This window comes from Oreochromis niloticus, linkage group LG7 (genome assembly GCF_001858045.2).
Source record: "Oreochromis niloticus isolate F11D_XX linkage group LG7, O_niloticus_UMD_NMBU, whole genome shotgun sequence".
NCBI lineage: Eukaryota > Metazoa > Chordata > Actinopteri > Cichliformes > Cichlidae > Oreochromis > Oreochromis niloticus.
Window position 1 is genome coordinate 37542965 of NC_031972.2, and position 21090 is coordinate 37564054.

Genomic DNA, 21090 nt, shown 5'->3' on the forward strand with positions numbered 1-21090 from the left:
GTGTTCATACCTAAACACTAAGAGAAAGATCACGTGTGTCCTCATTAGGACAGGGATTTGTGTTGGTGTGTGGGGCTGTCGTCTGTAGGTTTATATTGTTGATTGGTGATTATGAGACAGTGTGTTTCAGATTATTTTACAGAGTAACATGAAAGTAACGTAACAAGTAGTGTAACAAATGTCTTTATCCTGGGTGTAATTAAGTAACATACTGCATTACTTTTAAGAAAAGTATTCTGTATATGTGCAATATGTGAAATAATTACTTTTTTGAGTAATGACCCTAAAACTGATCATAAAAAAGAGAAGAAATACCTCCAGCATGCGCGCATTTGAGCGTGTGGCATGTGATTAATTTTTGATAAGGAATCGAATCGATAACTGATATCGATAACAGAATCGGATTTGCTACACTCTTATTCTAATTCCCATCTCTAATTCCCATCCCTAAGGATTCCTGTATGAAGTGAATGGCCAACTCTGGGGTTAACTGAGTATGAACCTGCACAGGTGGAGCTGGTGCTACTCTCTGTAGCTCAGAATCAACTTTGCAAATAAATATGATCATGAAATAAATAAATTCACCAGGTTTCACTCGGACTTCCAGCGGCCGTGTGCTGCAGGCACCGGTGAGCTCATATCAGCTGCTGCAGGCTGAGCAGCGGGACATCAGGATGTAAACATCACGTAATATGTCAAAGGCAGCACGCTGATATCACACACAAACACACACGCACACGCGTGCGCACACACACACACACACACACACACTGAGCTAATGTGTTAAAGCTGTTTCCTCTTGGTTTCTGTTAGCATTATTGCGACAGGAACTTGTGAGAGCTTCTAGCAGAGGCCTGAAACCACGGCTTCTGTAGCCGGTTAGGTTTCTATCATTAACTCATTAATAAAGAAATCAGCTCAAGCACCAGTTGGTGTGGACACGTCTCTTTAACAGAGACTGGTGTACAGTGAGGAGAACAGCGCTGTGATGCAGCAGAGATCCAGCTTCCTGTTTGGATTGTCCTGACAGAGGAAGTGTGATCACATGTGGTTGTCGGTCTGTGAGGTGTTCGTGCACAGTGTTATGTATATGCTGCAGTGAAGGAACAGCTGCTGGAGACTTGATGAGAGCCCAACACATTCAGATGGAAACAAAGGCGCTTGCATAATTGCAACCCACCCGCCGCCTCATCGCCTGTCATGTTGTATGTTTTGTGTGGGAGAGAACATACAGCTTAAAGCTCAGGTATAAATATAGAGGACGTGCTAATGCACGCAGCAGCATGCAACGCTCCACGTTCTTCAAGTCAGCGATCCTCTTCCATCTTTTATGAGAATACCAGATTCACACTGAGAGGAAATTTGTTCCACTTAATTCGATCAAACTGGAAGACACGTTTCAGGAACCCACCAGTCTGCTTTGTAGTCCTTCCTGTGATCCATGAACCTCCGATGCAGCGTACTCAGTTTACCCAAAAACAGTTTACCCAGTGACATCCAGCAGGACTCGCACATTGGCTGGAAAAGGCTTCTTTTCCCTAGTCAAGTGAGGATGGCGTGGCGCCATCAGTCGCCTGTAGGCCTGTGTGACCCTGTGAGGCCTTACTCGTCTTCTTTGGTTAGGTTTAGGCATTAAAAGCTAAAAGTAGGTCAGGATTAGAAAATCCAGCTGCTGCGGTTCTGCTTTCCTCCTCTGAAGACCCTCCAACAAGCAGCAGACAGATTCTACTTCCTATTCAAACACGCTGTTTCAAAGTCACGCTGAGAGTCGATGGAGTTGTTTGTTACTGTTTCTTAAGGTTTCCCTCCACAGCAGCCTGACACCTGAAAAATGTGCTCTGCAGCTCTGTATTTGATTATAATGTGGAGTCAGTGTTAATGTGTGCTGGGCAGAACACTGACCTGAGGAACTTTTATTTCCTACCTGTGTTAGTGGGCTTCATAGCCATGGAGAAACAGCAGCAGCGCAGCAGCTTCTGATGGAAGATCAAACTGGAAAGCCCCGAACTCAGTAACCCCAAAACCCTCCAGGATATAGCGGGCTGTTTGTTCTTGTGAGGCAGAAACAGGAGCTGAGCAGGTTTTCAGAGTTAAGTCATTCAGTCTCAATGATGCTGGTCACAGCTGGTTGTTAACAGGTGTAAAGTTCAGGTGAAGAAGTTTGGTAGGAGTTGGTCTGGCCCTCAAACCTCCCTGCTGATCCAACAGTGTGGACTCTCAGACTCTCAATGTCTGTGGGTTTCGTTCTCTGCACTCTGAGCATTTCTGCAGCAGAAAGTGATGCTGACGGTGCTGCAGATCATCCTGATGTCACGTTCAGTCCTTCCTGTGCTGTGTTTGTACCAACAAAATAACGGGAATCTCTGATGGACCCCGCGCAGCACAACCACAGCACTGGTCGTGCTGTTGTAAAGGAAACAGGAGTCCCTTCAGAGAAAGTCTCGAGTTTTTTCTGTAATTCCATTTTATCCGACATCACAGCAAATTAAAGATGTACGGCAGATGCAGAGTTATGGCAGGAAGTAACTTTATCTGAAATTTATGCAAAGTAACTGTGAGAGCATAATTTGTCCTTCATGTTTTGTATGTTCTGTTGCAGGTAAGGGTTAGGCATGAAAAATGGCTCCGTTAGTTTTAGGAAAAGATTATGGTTTTGCTCAAAGCTCTCACAGCAGCTGAAACATGGCACATGGGAGTGACGTGTCAGGAGAGGCCGAGCATTCTCACAAATGCAGAAACTCAGGAATGAAAACAGATGTAAAAACTTGATGACCTCAGTGGGAAACTCTGTCTTTCCAGGCTTCGGCTGTGCAGCGGTGCACAGTGTCCTGGGAGGACGAGTCACACAAAAATCTAAATGACAGTTTGAGAAGGTTGTATAGACGCTGCTGAGAGAGGAGTGAGGTGGGGCAAGCTCATTCCATAAAAAACAATAAAAACATTATCAGCTTTACTGGAAACACAAAAAGTCTCCTTTGGTTTTTCCTGGTCGACAGACTCCATCATCAGCTGTCAGCTGTACCTGCGCCCACTCAGACAGCAACTATCAGCCTAAAGAGGCCTAAAACATTCTCAGTGATGTTATTGAGGAATCTGCCAAACTTGATTAAAAAAAAAAAAATCGGCCTCTTCATTGCTGGGCCTGAAGAGGTTAATGGAGCTGAGAGCTTCAGCAGATAAAATCCACTTCACCTTGAGCGGACCTCTCCTGGTTCGACCTGCTTCTTCATGCAGAGGAGTGGGCATCTCTGTCAGAGCTTTAAAGAGGTGAAGGGATTTTGAATGTGTGCTGTGACACGCAGTTATTTAAGGACAGATCCAATTTCTTGGTGTGTTTGAGGACTCTGGCAGCAGCCATGTGGACGAGCTGCAGCTGTCTGAGTGATTTTTTCCTCAGACCTGTGAAGACACAATTAAAACCGTCTCGCCTGCTGAAAATAAACGATTCCACAAATTATTTCCATATCTGGCTGAGACAGGAATCCTGTCGCTCCCGCTCTGCTCGAAAGGGGGAAGGAGGACCGTTTCACTTCAAGTGGATGTTAAATGAATCGGCTCACCTGCAGCTCTGATGTGTAGATTTTTGTGTATTGGACTTTGAGTGAGTGACCTTTTGATTCTAATTTATTGTTTGGTGATAAAAAACAATAATTCCAGTTCCTGACGAAGGCCTGGCTTTTTAAACTGATGATTCATGTTTCAGAGAGCAGGGAGATTGTCGTTTTTAGGTTTCACAACACTCATTTTTGGAGAAAAACATTAATTATTGAACAATATCAGGTCCTGTGTTACCGAACACGTGAAAACACAACAGCAAAAATCATTTCAACATATTTCACTGATAGTTGCAACAACACCCTGGATCTGCTGGGATTTATTATATAACCATTAAAACCATCAAGCACCGTCCTCACTGTTACATTATCAAAACACCCTAATGACCACCAGCTATAATTACCAGTATTCCTTTAACATTAATCAACACTTTTCACTCACACTGGCTGCGAACTGCTTCCTGAGCACTCAGAGCGGTGACGGGAGATTGACTGGTGTTTCCTGCACTCACTGAAATGACAGCTAAGGTGACTCCTCACGGTGCTTGTGATTGCAGGTGCACAGGGGACTCACGTCTGTACCATGGCGCCCTCTGACCTCTGTATGACCCCATCATATATGGTCAGTATTATAGAAAGGGGTAGGCACTGTTCGGACCACTAGGTTGGACAAATGCCGCCTGCTACCCTCTGCTCTGTCATTTCCTTAGCCGTGGTCTTTATGGGTACTGTGTACTTTTACACTCAAAAATGTCTGCCACAACACGCCATGGTCATGGCATACGAGTGTCCGCCTGCACTGCAGCTGCAAACCTTTCATATGAAGTACAAGCCACAGGAAGTAATGGGTTTCATATTGCAGCAGAATGTAACCATGGTCCTGTCCAGCTGGTGCCGGTCTCAAGATTAACGATTCCCAAAAAATCACTGTTTTCCTTGATTTGACTCAGACGGGTGGATCTAAAATATGTCTCGGTAAACACTGGTCAAATTTAATTTGGAACAGGCTCATTGTATATAACTTTTTTATATGTATATGACCTTGAGGTCACTTTGAGAAAAGTGATCAAAATTCAGGTTGAAATAATGAAATTTAGGGTATTTTACTGCTGTCAAAGGTCAAAATGTGTCAGATCTGACCTGAAGAGTATGTAAGAGTTAAACAGAGTTTTGTGATGTACAGAGTACACTGTTAAAAAAAAAAATCCTAGAAAAACAGTAATATTCCGGCAGCTGGGGCGCCAAAATAATACCAGAAAATAACTTTCTCATAAAAATACGGTTATTTTCAGTAATGACAATACAGTTTGTTGCCCTAATGTTACATGGGATTTTGCCTTTTTCAAGTGCTTTTAAACATTAAATTGGGAACATGTTAATGTGATTAAACAATGAAATTACCTATAAACAAGGTCAATGAATGTGGCAATATGAATAATAATACTTAAATGTACAGAAACATACAGTTAACAGTTGGTTTAAATAATAATGGATTGCATGCTCTGGGACAGACTGACAGAGGCGAGGCTGCCATATCGCACCATCGGCCCCTCTGGCCATCACCAGTAGGCGGTAGGTGAAGTGTCTTGACCAAGGACACAACGACCGAGAGGGTCCGAGCCGGGGCTCGAACCGGCAACTTTCTGATTACAAGGCGAACTGCCAACTCTTGAGCCATGATCACCCTAAATGGCAGTAATAATAATAGTTATTTGATGTAAAAAGAAGTTTATGAGAATCATTTTATATATTTTTCCATAGCATTACATTTGAATTTAACAGTTCAATCTTTCAAATAACGGACACATATTTGTGAAATCATGATACATTTGTGAATGTATTTTAACAATCTAAATATGCGTATGTACAGACAGATACATTTAAAAAACAAGAAAATTATATTTTATTACATTACAGTGATTTTATGTTAATTTACATTTGAAATGTGAAATCACAGTCTATTTATGTAAATTTAATGATATTCTAGAAGAACAGAACAAAACTGTAAAATACACAGTAAAATACTTTTATATTAGGATTTTTTTTTACAGTGTACAGAAACTTATTGTTGCGTTGTTTTAGTTTTTCCACGTATATACAACACATATTTAGATTTTCACCATATCATATATCATATCATTCATATCTTCAGCTCTGATGTTAGGAGACTTTATGAAACATGAAGATGAAGAGGCCCGAGAACGGACCCTTGAGGAACACCTTACAGACTTTTGTTCCTTCAGATTTCTGAGAGAAGAGAACAGCAGCGAATTGTTTTCTCCAGAAAAAACTATTCAATAGTTTCAGGTGACTGATTTGTGAGAGACAGATGTTCCATCCAATTACCTGCCGACCATAGAGACGCAGTGCTCAGTAGTTTTCAGTCAGTTTCCAAGAAAGATTTCAGATGTGCCTCTGTCGAGCAGTCCATCTGCTTTCAGGTTACCAATTCTGTGGGTATTCCCAAAAGACGGCTCAAACCATCTGAAGAATTCTTCATTCATTCTTTATTTTTCAATTCAGAAACTTCAGTGTGAGTCACATCAGTCTTCATAACTTTATTTTTACATAATTTATTTTTATTCGTGTAAGCTTCTCTACGCTCCATACATGCTTCACTGCACGATGACTGCATGAACGGCTGTAGAGCTGAAACAGGAAGTGGAATGGTGTCAAAGTAGCTTGTTTAAGCCTTAAATTGTTTATATTTCAGAAGATCAGGTACACCAAAGTTGCTGTTAACAGTTGTTTTCTGTGCTCCTGTGGACTGAAACTGCTACTGAATTGCTCTGAATGTTCTCGGAAGCGTGATATGTAGATTGCTTTGTAATCAGCCATGTTTGTTTTCTGTCTGATTTAAATGAGCTGCTGTGATGATAAGTTTCCAGAATGATCCGGATCGAGCTCATTTCCTGTTTGAGTGTCTGACTCAGTGCTGCAGGCCTGGTTTCTCTGTAGCGCTCTGTTTCTTTTGTCTGTCGTCCTCGCTTCATTTTAGATGTGTGAACACGGCGTTCTCTGACAGTCAAACAGAAACCTTTGGCGGGTAAAGCTCCAACAAAATTAGAAACATGAGAAATGATGACAGTCGGGTTCGGCTCAGCGTGGAAGTCCTATAAAGGAAAAAATTACTGGGGATATGATCGAGAAGAGAAAATAACTGTCATACAGGAACGTTTTTCACTGTTCCCGCAACACATTCTCACATTAAATTACTCTTTAATTCTCGAAACAACACAATGTTCATAAAGGAGACAAATGATTATGCTTTTTTTAATGTTTAACAGGCTCAGTGTTAAAAAAAAAGGCACGTAATTTTGTACATAGGTTTTAGTGTTTCAGCCATCGCCATTTTGGGTTTTTTGGACTATATTTGTGTGGTTAATAGTCTGCATCCCCAAATTGTATAAAAAAACCCCCCATCTACATTGAAGCTCTGCCTTCGTGGACCCTCTGTTAGTACAGTAACTTCAAAGCAGCCATATTATTGGTCACATTATGTCATTAAAAAGCCTCCAAAAGGCTCCAAAAGCACAAACACAGACCAGAGGTCAAGTTCAGGTGAGGCCTAGCAGACAGCTAGCAGCTACAGCTGCTTCTGTTACAATCCACCTGTCAGTCAAAGAGGCCACGCCCCTTTGACTGACAGTAGAGGATCAATGACTGAGCCCTGTGGAACACCATGAGGCATTCTGCGTTGGTTTTTGTTGCTCACAGTGATTTCTGATGGTTACTGCTTCCAATAAAACTCTGGTTTCAATGTAAAATACTTCAGGTCGGACCTTCAGAGGCTCATCATACATGCGGACTCATGTTTCTTAACACAAACATTTCTGTTAAGTTTATTGTGTATTTTTAATATATATACAGTATCATTAAATCACAGCACTTCTGCTTCTCTGTGTGAAACTAAAGGCTATCGTCAGTATTTTATCTGACACTGACACCATGTCAAATGTTCAGATGATTTACCAAAGTTACCACAATACAATTTAAACAGGCGAGTTAACATGGGAGTCCATGGGGACTCACTGCTGCCTGTGCTGGTCGTTAGAGGAACTGTAGGTTTGGGTTTTTGGCTCTGGAGGTTGAGAAAAGTTTTCGTGCACAGACAGGTGACCTTTGAAGGTCGTGTGCAAGTAGATGCAGACGGTTGGGACTGTACACTGAACATGTTTCTGTTTCCTGTTCCTCAGGGGAGGAGTTTTACGAGACGTCTCCGTACGAGCCGATCCACTTCTCTGAGGAATTCAGACATGCCTCCATCATCTCAGGTAACGCCACCGTGTGTGTGTGTGTGTGTGTGTGTGTGTGTGTGCGTGCGTGTGTGCGTGCGTGTGTGTGTGTGTGGGAGCAGACTGAAGCAACGGACACACACTCATCGAGGTTGATGTGGGTGGAGGAGGGGCTGATTAAGCTCGGGCCACTCGCTCCATCTGTGAGTGCGTGAATGAATGCGTCTTTGTAATTACAGACGTGTGAGAAAGCGTGCAGCTGAAGCAGCTCTTTCATAAAAACCTATTTTCCGTCCAAAATGCGTTTGTGCCTCTACATACTGCGCTCATTATTCAGAGGGCAGAAAGATAACCTCTGCTCCTTTTCATTACAGGCTGTCACATATTGTTGACATCCCACATGAATCAGTGTGGGGATGGAAATGTGCTCAGGGCTGCAGCTAATTATTATATTTTCATTATTGATTAACCTGCAGATTACTCTTAATGAAATTATGAAATATTAAGTTTATTAAATGCAGAAAAAATGCTGCAAAAAAGCTCATAAGTAACTTTTGGAGAGCTGAATGTGACATGTTTCAAGTTTTTTCCCGCTGTCACATTTCTGTTGCTTTTCACTGCACCTCTGTGGAAACGTCTGCTGTGGAAAGTTTAACGTATTCACAGTTTTGGAACAAACCGCTCTGCACGTCATGCAGTCTTTTGTTTAAAGCACACAGGATCGCAATCCTTCCATGTCCTTTGTCCACTCTTCACCCCCGTGTGTACAGCCACAGGGGTGCAGGTGTGTGTGTGTGTGTGTGTGTGTGTGTGTGTGTCAGGTGTGGGTGGTGTGGCTCGTTTAGTGGCCAATAAAAAGCTCTGATTAGCACAGCTCTTTGTGGAGAGTGCTGCTGGTGGAGCAGACGGTCCTCTGCTGTGCTGCTGTATGTGTGTAATCATAGTGTTGTGTGAGATCAGTGGCAGAGTTACGTGTTGTTTCTAACTATAAAACATCCAGAGTGAGACCATGGCAGGATAATGAGATATACTCACAGGTCCTGGTATATAAATCTCACTTATCCTCACCTGTATTAACATGATTAAACTTCATTTATACAGCACTAAATCACAACAGCAGTCACCTCAAGATGCTTTCTGTTGTGAGATAAAGACATTACAATAATACAGAGAAAACCCAACAATCAGACTATGAGCAAGCACTTTGGTGACATTGGGAAGGAAAAACTCCTTTTTAACAGGAAGAAACCTCCAGCAGAACCAGGCTCAGGGAAGGGCGTCCATATACCATGACCGATTGGGGCGAGAGAAGAAAGACAGGACAAAGACACGCTGTGGAAGAGAGCCAGGGATTAATAATAACTAATGATTAAATGCAGAGATGTATAAACACATACTGAGTGAAGAAGAAACACTCAGTGCATCATGGGAATCCCCCAGCAGCCTACACCTATTGCAGGATAACTAAGGGAGGATTCAGGGTCACCTGGTCCAGCCCTAACTATATGCTCTATTGAAAAGGAAAGTTTGAAGCCTAATCATAAAAGTAGAGATAGTGTGTGTCTCCTGAATCCAAACTGGACGCTGGTTCCACAGAAGAGTGGGCTGAAAGCTGAAGGCTCTGCCTCCCATTCTACTTTTAAATACTCTAGGAACAACAAGTAAGCCTGCAGTGTAAGAGTGAAGTGCTCTAATGGGGTGATATGGTACTATAAGGTCATTAAAATAAGACGGAGCCTGATTATCCAGTACCTTGTATGTGAGGAGCAGCATTTTGAATTCTGGATTTAACAGGGAGCCAATGAAGGGAAACTAATATAGGAGAAATATGGTCTTGCTACAGCATTTTGAATAACTGAAAGGCTTTTCAGGGAGTTTTTAGGACCTATCCTAGTTTTGTATCATGTGTCACATGACTGTTGGTACCACCTGTGCTTCTCAGATGCGCTGAAGTGCAAATGGCAAAAATTTTAAATGAGTTTCACTAAACTGATTACTGGTTTTTCTCAAGGCATATGTAATGCATAGTTACTCATCAGGACTGTTTGAAGGATGAAATGAGAACAGAAAAGCGGTTAGGGTCAGGCACTAAATCTACCAGGGTCATGTAAGGTGCTGAAAGCTGCTTGTGAGGTTCAGACGCCCTGCAGTCACTGAGTGAAACTGTTGGATGTGTGCGTTCTAGTGCTGGGCGATATGACGATATATATCGTGTGGACGATAGAAAAGTGTCTATCGTGCCATTTGTCTTCTATCATTTCTATCATTTCTAATTTTAAAAATTAATACATAAAAAATAAAATTAAATAGCCTGGGGGCAAATATATTAATGTTGTTTTGTCACTATTCATACTCTAACTTTATGCAAGAGAAAATGAAGTATAAAAAATCATATTTTTCGGTGAAGAAATATCCACAAAGAAACTCCGTCTTGTGGTTTTGCGACATGGTGCTGCTTTACATGCACCCAGATTTGCGACATGCTCAAAACTCTAAACGATGGACACGCGACAGGTTGCAGTTTCATGCCCGGACATGCAACAGGCAGAGACAGCTACACAGGCAGCCCAAGAAGAAGCACTTTTACCGAAAAGAGCGGGTACATCTGAGATTTGGTTACATTTTGGGTTCAACAGCACTGACACGGAGCAGAAGACGCCCATTTGCAAGCTATGCTATAAAACTATTCCCGCGCCCGATGGCAACACAACAAATCTCTTCTATCACCTACATAAGGCCCACGAAAAAGAATACTCAAGAATCCAGAAAATCCGAGCTAAACCAAGCTGTGGAACGACGGGAGCAATTTTGGAAAAGAAAAACTATAGCCAGCCGAAGATACAGCAGTCTTTCACACAAGGGACGCCGTATGAGAAATGGCCGAGCAGAGATACGCAGCCCTACATGAGCGTAACCATCCATTTCATCAACAAAGACTGGACCCTCTGCGCTCGCTGTTTACAGACTGCGTACTTTCCAGAAGACCACACTGGAGGCAAGGTATGAGTCCGCCATTGCTACATATTTAACCGTGCATAAAGTACATTATGTGCATATATACGTGCATGTAGTACTTATATATATATATGTACACACACACACACTAGTTTTACTAACATATATGATATGCATGTTAGTAAAACAAATATTTTCAGCTACTGTTCTGGCTGTAATAATTCTGAGTCACTCCTAATTAAGAATTAATGTGTCTAGGTCTGAGAGATACACTGGAGTCATGGGGATTGCAAGAATGCCACCTTGTCTGTGTCACCACGGATAACGCCACTAACAACATCTCTGCAATGGAACTGAACCAGTGGGAACGGCTACACTGCTTTGGTCACCGCCTACAGCTAGCCATTGGTTAGTGTAAAACAATCTAAAAATGGCTTAGTGTAATATTGTGTTGACAGTAGTATAGTAGCAACAAAAATATTAGTAAATCTAAATTAGATCAGCCCATGTACAAAACATTATTGAACAAGTTTTATTTATATATATATATTTTTTTGCCTGTCACAGTAAAGAATGAATTGTGATACTAGCTGCTCACAGTATCTAATTATTAAATCAATTCATAAGTAATTTAAGTGATACATTATGATAAAAAATAAAGTTGCTGTCAAAATATGTTATAACATACTTTTTTGTTTTATTTCAACAGAGAATGCTCTAAAAGCTCTCACACCAGTATCTACAAAACAGGCTGTGGAACGAGCAGTTGGAGTGTGTAAAAAGGTGGTGAGTGCCTTCTCCAAGTCATGGAAGAAAAAACGTGAATTGGCCAAGGCGCAAGCGGTGCTGGGCTTGCCTCCTCATCAGCTCATCACTGAAAGCCCTACAAGATGGGGCTCGCGGCAGATGATGATAGAGAGGTTCCTGGTGCAGGAGAAAGCTCTTTCACAGGTTCTCCTTGCAGACAAGAAGGTGAGACATAGCCACTGGACATTGTACATTGATTCTTTTCATTTTGGATTCTGATTATGTTTGCAGCCTAGATTCACCACCTCATGAAAGTAACCTTTTTTTCCCCTTTCTTTTTTGCTATTTAACTTAGACAAGACATCTGGTGCCAAGCCGGCAAGACGTGGCATTGCTAGAGTCCTTGAACAAGGCACTGGGTCCACTGTTCGAGTTTACTGACGCTTTGTCAGGGGAGAGTTACGTCAGCGTATCTTTTCTGAAGCCAGTTCTGCACCTCTTCAACAACGAAATCCTCAGTCAGAAGGATGGAGACACAGAGCTCACAAAAGCAGTCAAAGACAGTATCCTCAAGTACCTCAATGAAAAGTATGATGACCATGCCACCAACAACCTCCTAGACATGGCAACACTTCTTGACCCACGGTTTGAGACAGCCTACATCAAGGAAGAGAGGGTGGAGTTCATAAAGATGAGAGCTGCAGCAGAGCTGGTGGACATGGTGGGAGCAACAGCACCAGAAAGTGCACAAACAGCAGCAGCCTCCAGTTCACCCCCAGCTGCTGAAGATGATCCAGAGCTTCCCCGTCCCACAAAGAAAAAGAAAAGTTTAGGTAGCTACTTCAAAAAGGCAGGTCAATCCACCACCCACTCCTAACCCAGTAGAGCATCCATTGAACTGGAGCTCTCCATGTATCTTCAGACACCTGGGCCTGACTCAGAGACCGACCCACTGGAGTGGTGGAAGCAGCATGAGACAAACTTTCCATTGGTGGCCAGACTGGCCAGAAAGTACTTGTGCATTCCTGCTACTACTTCTTCATCTGAAAGGGCTTTCAGTGCGAGTGGGAACATCGTCACATGTAAGAGGTCATGTCTTAAGCCAAACACAGTTGACCAACTAGTCTTCCTTGCACTCAACCTGTAAATTCAACAGTAACATATCTACTTCTGCAAAGTAGCCATTTTCTGTTTGCACTTTAATTTATGGTTAATGCCTGAAACAGAGTTCTGTTCAACCCTGATGCTTACTTTTGTCACTTTATATTGGTTTGCAAACTTTGCAGTACAAGGTTACAGATTTCAGAAAGTTAAGAAATAATTTTTTTATTTTTTATAGCTGAACTTTTGTGCAAATCTGAGTTTTCTTCTCAGAAACTTGAAACTGTTGTGCACTTAAAGTTTATTTTGACAATTCATTTTAAATGTATGTTTTGGGAAAAAATGTGAAGGCCACAGCTGTTTTCATTTGATACATTTATACTAAAATGTAATTTTCTCAATTGTGACAGTTCCGTTAAATGTCTCTTCAAAATAAAGTTGGAGAAAAGCGAGGAATGAAATTTGTCAAACTTTTCAGAGAATAACTGGAAACATTGTGGTATATCGTGATATACATCGTTATCATGATATAAAATAATTCATATCGTGATAAATATTTTTTCCATATCGCCCAGCACTAGTTCGTTCAGTCTTCTCCTTCATACGTTGCAAAGAACGCTGATGGCTGTGATGGAGGTAGATTCAGAGTGTTCTCCTCCTCGCTGTTGATATCACGGCTGCTGATGACTCAGTTATCATCACCACAGGATCCCTGCAGAGTTATCTTCTTTATCCTCGTGCAGTGAGCCAGCACCAAAAAATAAAACACTGAAAGGATTTGATGTTTTTGGATGCTGTCGAAGGAGGATTTCATGAAAAGATGCACTTAAATGAATCGATGTATTAAAAATGCGTTTTTCACTCTCCGTCAGCGTGTTAGCAGGACTGCATTAAAGCTGTGCATGGCTCTCCGTGTCGGCCTCACACGTTTCTGAGGAGTGTTTAAATGTCAGACGCTCTGAGCGATACAGCGTCATTTACACTTTCTTTCTGTGTGTGTGTGTGTGTGTGTGTGGCTGTGTGTGTGTGTGTGTGTGTGTGTGGCTGTGTGTGTGTGTGTGTGTGTGTGGTCAAACAGCTGTGAAATAGACTCACAGCTCTGTAAATTGGCTTCTGCTCTCTCAGATTAACACGAGTACAAACAACATGGTCAAAGGAGGAGAGCTGCAACCAACGCAGCTTCGAAAGCACTTTCTGTCCCTAACACACACTCTCTCTCTCTCTCTCTCACACACACACACACACACACACACACACACACACACACTTGTTTTCATATCCTAGTGAGGACATCTAAATGACATAACCCTTTCCTTAGCTGCTTACCCTAAACATCAAAAATGAATGTCTAACCCTAACCATAATCCTAACCTACCTGTAACCCTGACACTGAAACCACATTTTGAGTCTCAAAAATGTCTTCAGACTCGTGAGGACGGGCACTTTGTCCCCATAAGTTACTGTTTGTCCCTGCAAGTATAGTAGCAATTTTTGGTCCTCACAAAGTCATGTAAACATGGTGCACACACACAGACACACAGAGGACGCTGGTGCAGGTGCTGTGTAAAGTTTCCCTTATTTCCTCTAGCACGGCGTCACCAAACACAACATCAGTCTGTGGCCGCTCCTTGACACGTGTGCAGGACGGGCGCGTGGGGGGAGGGGCCGGCTTGCAGTCCGATCACCTGTCGTCAGGAGTCTGACTGCATGATGTGAAGATGTACAGCGAGAGAAGCTCGAATGCTCCATGCTGATAAAAGGAGACGGGGGTGGGGGGATAAGAGGATCATATAGAAGTGTGTTAAACAGCAGTGGCAAGAAGAAAGAGCCCTGGAACATTAAAGTACGTTTCAGACAAGAGTGTCGCAAATTGATTGAAGGGAAAGGCTAAGCGTGACAGAGTGTTTGTGAATACAGTGTGTGTGTGTGTGTGTGTGTGTGTGTGTGTGAGTGTGTGTGCTCAAGAACTTGTTAACTGTTTGCAGACTCGAGGCGCAGTGAGAATACTTTAGCGTGTGCAGCGAATTAGAGCTGTAATGATTCAGCTCGTAGAAGCAGCTTCAAACCTGATTATAAAATTTAAATATTGTTATCAAGCGTTCCCGTGGAGATCTCCTCTAAACAAACTCTCTGTTTGCATTCTCGGAGCGCCGCCACCACAGGCGGAAAAAATGGGCAAAGCTTGTGGGTCTGCAGACTGAAGCGCCTTAAACCTGCGTTCCTCCTGATGCCCAACAGGGGGCAGCTCCTGTCATGTCAGTTGAAACATGAATGAAGTCAAATTGTCCTTTGCGAGCAACTGATGTACTTGCAGCAGTCCACAGCAAACGTAGATATGTGGTCCATCCATCAAGTTCTCTGGCCACGCTGAGGTCACCTCCAATAAAGGCCAAGCCCACTCTACCTGCTACCTTTTCCTTTGTCTGCACTACATCAGTCCAGTGCAGCCATAACTTGAACACATGAAACATGCATGTTGGTACCCATCCACTGCACAGGTGTCTTAAACTGGCAATTTCTCTGATGGCCAGCAGGGGGCGACTCCTCTGGCTGTCTCATTGTATAGAAGTCTTTGAGAGATTGAGCCTCCCACTCCCCTGATCTCTGAGCTCAGTGAACATCATCCTGATGAGTTCATGGTCTCAGTCACTGCTTTCAGGTCGCACTGAATAAAGCATGAAGCTTATTTTGGAGATTTGGAGAGTCAAAGAGGCACGATAGGGCGGTGTCCCTCTGTCAGTCATCATCCGTCATGTTTGAAACACGGGACAACAAAGCTCCCCAGAATCACAAAATCAGCACAGAGAGGAGGTCAGGGTGGAGGGGTGTGTTAGCAAAGCAGTGATGATATACTTTATTCTCAAAAGTTGCAAAATTCATGTGCAACCTATAACAGAATATTTAGGTCAAACTCAGCAACACAGAGTCTGACAAGGTAAAGTTACTGAGACAGAAAAAGTAACAGAGCTCAATAAGTAAATAAAAAGACAGCAAGTAGAACATGGATGGATGGCTGTATAGATGGATGTGCAGATGGATGTGTAGTAGGGCTGTTCAATATAACCATATATATCGGATGACAATATGAAAACATCTATCGTTTCATATTATGCTATCGTTTGTTTCGTGGTGTCGCAAAATAAACTGTTTACGGCAATATTTTTTCATCCTTTTGTTGGTCACTGTAGAATTTATTAAAGTTCTCTCTTTCTCTTAAGTTTAATACAACCACACTACAGATGGACAAGCGACTGTTTTTATGCGTTGTCGTTAGCAACAACGATGGTAAAACCATCGCGTGGCTCCGCCGTCCGCTTGTTTATTTTCCACATAAACCTTTCACAAAAGCTGAAGATCCTGTTGAGATTTTTCAAAATAAACTGAATCACGTGAAATAGTATGCAGAGTGTTTACGGACAAGAAGCTAAAAAGAGCCGTCAGGTGCTAAAAAATAAACCTTAGAACTGGCTTTTTCCAGCAGCACGCCGTGTAATAAATACTCACAAAGAAAATTGCGGCTGTTTCAACTTATGTAACACTCAACTCCAGGTACATGACGCCCAGCTGAAAACACTTCACGCAAGTCGAGTTGCCCGAGATTCACAGAATTTCCAGAAAATGTAAAATCTTTGTGATATATATTGTTGTCGGGATGATAAATGTCTTATATCGGGATATGAGATTTTGGTCATATCGCACAGCCCTAATGTGTAGATGGATGTGCAGATGGATGGGTGGGTGGGTGGATGAATGGGTTGGTAAACTTTGAGTTTGGATGAAATGTTGTGTTCACAGACACAAAAAGTGATAAACTGACAGCAGTTCAGAAGCTAAATGGCGTCTTAGAAAGCAAGATGGTCATTAAGCAGCAAGAGAAGCGGCGCTGTAACAGGTATGTGATCTGATATGAGAGAATACTTTAGTGAGCAGCATGTAGTGTTACACTGTCAGGTGTTGTAAGTGAAGCTGATGCTGGACAGAGACCTGCAGAAAGACCCAGAGGCTGCTGTCAGATTCAGTTTACACAGCAGCCACTGAGCTGAGAGTTCATCCTCCCAAAGATGGAAATGTGCAGAGCAAAGCCCACAGAAGCAGCAGCTGTGATTATAATGCAACAGAAGCAACTTGAGAGTTCGTCAGAGTCAAACTCTGTTAGGTTCACTCTGATGGAGGAGTTTGGTGTTAGGCTGATCGGGTTGGGACCCGGGGCAGAATTCAAGTTTACCAAAACTTGCCCTTAAACAATGAAACTTCCTTTAACTTGTACGTTACATCACCTCACCGGACAAGCGCGAAACTCAGTATTCAATCAATCAAAAGGATCATTAAAAATCCTGTGAACAACTACAACTTCCAGGGTGCATTTCACTAACTTATAACACCCTGTTAAAAATTATAACATTTATAACTTGATAACATCCTGTTATAAAATTTCAGTTCTTCTCCTTTAGCTATCCCAGCATCCTCCTCTGTCTCACCAGCCCTCTTCATGTCCTCCTTCACACCTTCCTCCTCCCTGCAGCTCCACCTTAATCCTCTACCCTCCCTCCTCTGCACATCCTCAAACCATCTCAGACTCTGATGGACTCCCAGTGAACATCTGAACATCTGCCGCTCAGCGTCATGGATAACATTTTAGCGCATGTTAACTCTTTTAATTATCTTAAAATGAAATACTGTAGTTGTAAATAAAGTGTTGCATGTATTCAACTTTTAATGGTGTTTAGATGCACTTGCTCTGGAAACTAAAAAGCAGCAGTTAGAGTCTCTGTGTGGTCACTTTAATGTTGGATTTACTGTAATGATGTGTTTTACTTTGAAAAGCATCCGTACACGGTCGTGTGGTTTAAATACAGCTTGTTTGTTTCCTCTTTGTGCTGATGATTCAGAGACTGCATGATTCACTTAATCAGACACAATCACGCTGCAGCTGATGGCCAGGCTCATCATCACCACTCATCCAAATAAAGGGCTCTTCATCTTCTTCATCTTCATCTCTAAAGCCCCTAATCTGCATTCATTACACCCCTCTGCATGTTTTCAGAGACTCTACAGCTCCAGATGTTTCCCCTTATTCAGCTGTCTGACCTGATCAAGGTCTGAGCCTGTTCAGAGTCCACGTTTACATCTGAAACAACAATACAAAGACACAGTGAGGATTCAGCTGTCCTCAGTTCAACTTCAGCTTGGGCTCAATTATATCTGGAAGAGATATGAGAGGGACAGAAAGAAAGACAAAGGAGGCGAGACAAGAGAAAATGAAAGGATAGATAGAGGAAAGGACATGAGGAAAGGAAAGAAACGGTGACGCCAGAGGTCCGGAGGGAGCGATGGGAGGAAAGAAAACCGAGAGGAGTGGAGATGATAAGAGAGGAGGAGAAATGTGAGACGAGAGCTTGGAAAAGCAGAAAGCGAGGAGAGTTGATGGCAGCAGAAAGGAGAGCGGAGCAGATAATTTAACCACAGGGGAGGAAGACGTTTCCTCTGACGCAGCTTCGTCTGTGCGCTCGCTCAGGACACCATCCGCCCGGCGTCCTCCGCATTCAGAGGAGGCAAGTGGGTTTTTCTGAGATTCACTCTGACTTCATACACTTCCCTGCAACTGTTCACTTCATCATCACAGCAAAGTGAGAAATGATGTTTAGTATAGAGGGGGTCACTCACTGTTAGCCGAACGTATACCTGAACGGAGCTGAGGTCAGAGGACAGCCAGGTAAGGTGCTGCAGGTATGTCAGCATGCAGGATCCTCAGGCCTAGCGCTGCGACTGCTCTCCATCATGGCTAATGGTAGTTGGCGGGATCTAGCAGAGAGCAGGTGAACATGTTGTCCTCAGAGCTGATATTAGAAGAAGAAAAATGTGCAATTTGGGTCAGAACATCTCCAAACCTGCAGCACTGTTGGCGTTCCCGGTCTGCAGGGGGCGGGATCTATCAGAGTGACTCAAGGAAGGAACAGCGGTGACCCAGTGACAGGGTCATGGGCGTCTCATTTATGCACATAGGGAGTGAAGGCTGGCTATGTGGTCCGATCCAACAGACGAGCTGTTGGACCTCAAACGTTTATGCAGACTCTGACAGGACGCACAGAGCATCACCTCTGACCCCTATCCACGTCTGAAAGCTCCAACTGTGACCTGGACCACAGAGCTCGTCTGCATCACAGCACCGGATGGAGACCAGTGGAGTCTCGAGTGGAGTCTGATCGCTGTCACCTGACTCATGATCTCAGCTACTTTCATGTCATTACTCCATCAGCACACAGCTTATCCACTGAAGTCCCTGCAGCGTGCTACATCTCACCTGCACCTGTACCTGTACCTTTCACCATCACTTCCTCAGCTCTGGGACATGAGCTGACTCCCGCTCCACTGCGTCTGGATTTCTTCTTCCACTTCAGCCTAAGTTTCTAGTTTCTGCTCCACCTAAACTTATCTCTGAATCTCTGTTTTGACCTTCAGTTCAACTTTTTCACCAAGTCCTTTAATCTGTGAGTTCCCCTGCTTTAAGTGATTAAGTGCTCGCACTCTCCCCGGCCTCTCTGTTTTTAAGAAGAAAGAAAACTTGTCTTTAACAGTTAGTTTTAGAGTTCATTTCAATTCAGGAGCAGTTTTCTGGCTGCCACTTCTTTCAGTGCTTTAACAGCTAAACTTTTATCCTCCCGTGTTGTTTATCTGCTTTCAGAGGTTACATTTCAGTTTATTTCCAACATCATTTGACACTTCAAACCCCTTCAGGTTGTTTTTAAGGAAAAGAGATGAAATGGCTTCTTTCAGCTCTTCAGCTTCCTTCCCTTTGTTGAATTTGCCCGACTCGTCCCTGTTTGACGCATCACACCCTGTCAGTCATCTGTCAAACCAACACACCAGGAAAAACTCTGTTAACGTGCATTTTTCAAGCCCCTTCGTTTTTTTTAGTAAAAACTTACCAGAGTAAGCATATTTTCTGTGTTTTGCTCTTTCGCAGTCATAATGAAATTAGCAGATTAGGTTTAATCTCACTGAACGTTCTGTGTAACAGCAGGCAGCTGGACACGCCGCCGTCAGGTCGACACAACAACAGCATGAACTAATGAAAAATGTGTGAAAAGCACGATAGTTACAGAAAGCCATTTGATTCTGACTTTAATGGGGACATTAGGATTAGCACTGGCATTAGGATTTGGATTAGGATGAGGATTAGCCCGGTGCTACACGATGCAGCACAGCTACTCTTTGGAGACCAGCAGCCCGAATACAACACGTGATATTTAAATATTTACAATACAGAATTAAAGTGTTCTTCATTTAAGACTTCAACACTTCCATAATTGAAACAGACATTCTGAGTGTTATGTAATGAACCACACATACTTTTTACTCATTGGCTTACAACGAAAATATGGTACAGGCGTTTCTGTGTTTCTGTGTTTCCCGACTTACTGGTGTTTATTGAAATTCTCTGTGATTCGTAGTTTGCTGGTCATATTTATGTCACACAGAGAGGCTCAGAGCCTCTGTGTCTGTATATCCCGGGTTGCAGTGTCAACAGCTGATGAAGTGAAACTCAGAATAACTACTTGTTCTGCGATGCTGGTGACTGGACTGGATCAAAGGACACCGCTAATATGACAGTGTGGTAGATACACTACTGGGTTACCAAGGCAACCAGTATGGAGCCGTCAGCTCCAAAGTGATGCTCGCTGTGAGAGATGAGAGGCTCATATGAACACTGGTTGGAGACTGCAGTTATAGCAACCGTTGCCTTTGAGCCGGGGACCAGGTGTGTTGCTGTTGTGTCTTCACTCTGCTCTGGCTGATGATCATGTGACCGTACTCTAACGGAGCTGCCACATGTTGCATCTATCTGTGCCCAGCTAAAAATCAGGACGTTTCCAAAGCAAGTAATCCAGCAGATTAATGACGGACCTCCTGCTGTGGATGAATCATCTCACATGTTCTCTCACCTGGTTTCATGTGACGGTGTTTGTCTCTGCCATTCAGGGACCCTGAAGATGAACTTTACTGAGTAACCCTCATCCTCCATTTTGCAGGTAGCTAGCCAGCAGTTAATCCATTCTTATATAATCTAGTTTAGGCACAGCAATGCTGTATGTTGTTTGTTAGTTCAGTCAGAACGGAACTTTACTGAAACAGCTGGAAGCACAGACACTCATCAATTTATTTTTTAACTCGGAGTTATTTTTAGGGAGTGAAGGAGGATTTAGACTCGGACATGGTTAGTGGTATCAGTATGAAGTTTGGAGAACTTGTTGTGGTACAATATTCTGTCACATGTAAAATGATTAACTCGTTAAGTCTTGAGAGCCTGCTAGCAGGAACCCTTGAAGCTGTTTGCTGAGCTGTGAGGTTTCTGTTGTATTTCAGGCTGCTTAAAGAACCACATTCCTGGGTTTGTTCAGAAGTTAGTGCAGCTACACTCACAAAAACCCGGCGACTCTTCAAATGGTGCTCAGACCACATCTTCACTCATACACGTGGAAGTGTCAGAACTCTTCATT

The 21090-nt window shown here is 42.9% G+C and overlaps 2 protein-coding genes across 4 annotated transcripts in view; both read left to right on the top strand.

Annotated features, from left to right (window-relative positions):
- Nucleotides 1-21090, top strand: part of gfra2b (GDNF family receptor alpha 2b) — a 116329-nt gene that overhangs the window by 38393 nt on the left and 56846 nt on the right. For all 3 annotated transcript variants that reach the window (XR_003220974.1, XM_025909143.1, XM_005458314.3), the window contains exon 3: nucleotides 7751-7828. Coding sequence is in view for 2 of the 3 variants with exons in the window: in XM_025909143.1 (XP_025764928.1) it covers nucleotides 7751-7828 (78 nt within the window). In the remaining variant the exon portion in view is untranslated. The remainder of the gene's footprint in view (nucleotides 1-7750; nucleotides 7829-21090) is intronic.
- Nucleotides 9410-13038, top strand: LOC102077421 (zinc finger BED domain-containing protein 4). Its single transcript, XM_019361446.2, has 3 exons — nucleotides 9410-11152; nucleotides 11454-11716; nucleotides 11847-13038. Exons 1-3 carry the CDS (start codon nucleotides 10993-10995, stop codon nucleotides 12366-12368), a joined length of 945 nt encoding a protein of 314 aa, XP_019216991.1. The 5' UTR covers nucleotides 9410-10992; the 3' UTR covers nucleotides 12369-13038.

Excerpts from the sequence above, each read along its gene's own strand:
- LOC102077421 (XM_019361446.2), top strand. The coding sequence starts at position 10,993 with ATGTGTCTAGGTCTGAGAGATACACTGGAGTCATGGGGATTGCAAGAA. Across the intron at positions 11,153-11,453 it reads CCGCCTACAGCTAGCCATTG|AGAATGCTCTAAAAGCTCTC; the intron begins GTTAGTGTAAAA and ends TTATTTCAACAG. Across the intron at positions 11,717-11,846 it reads TTCTCCTTGCAGACAAGAAG|ACAAGACATCTGGTGCCAAG; the intron begins GTGAGACATAGC and ends TATTTAACTTAG.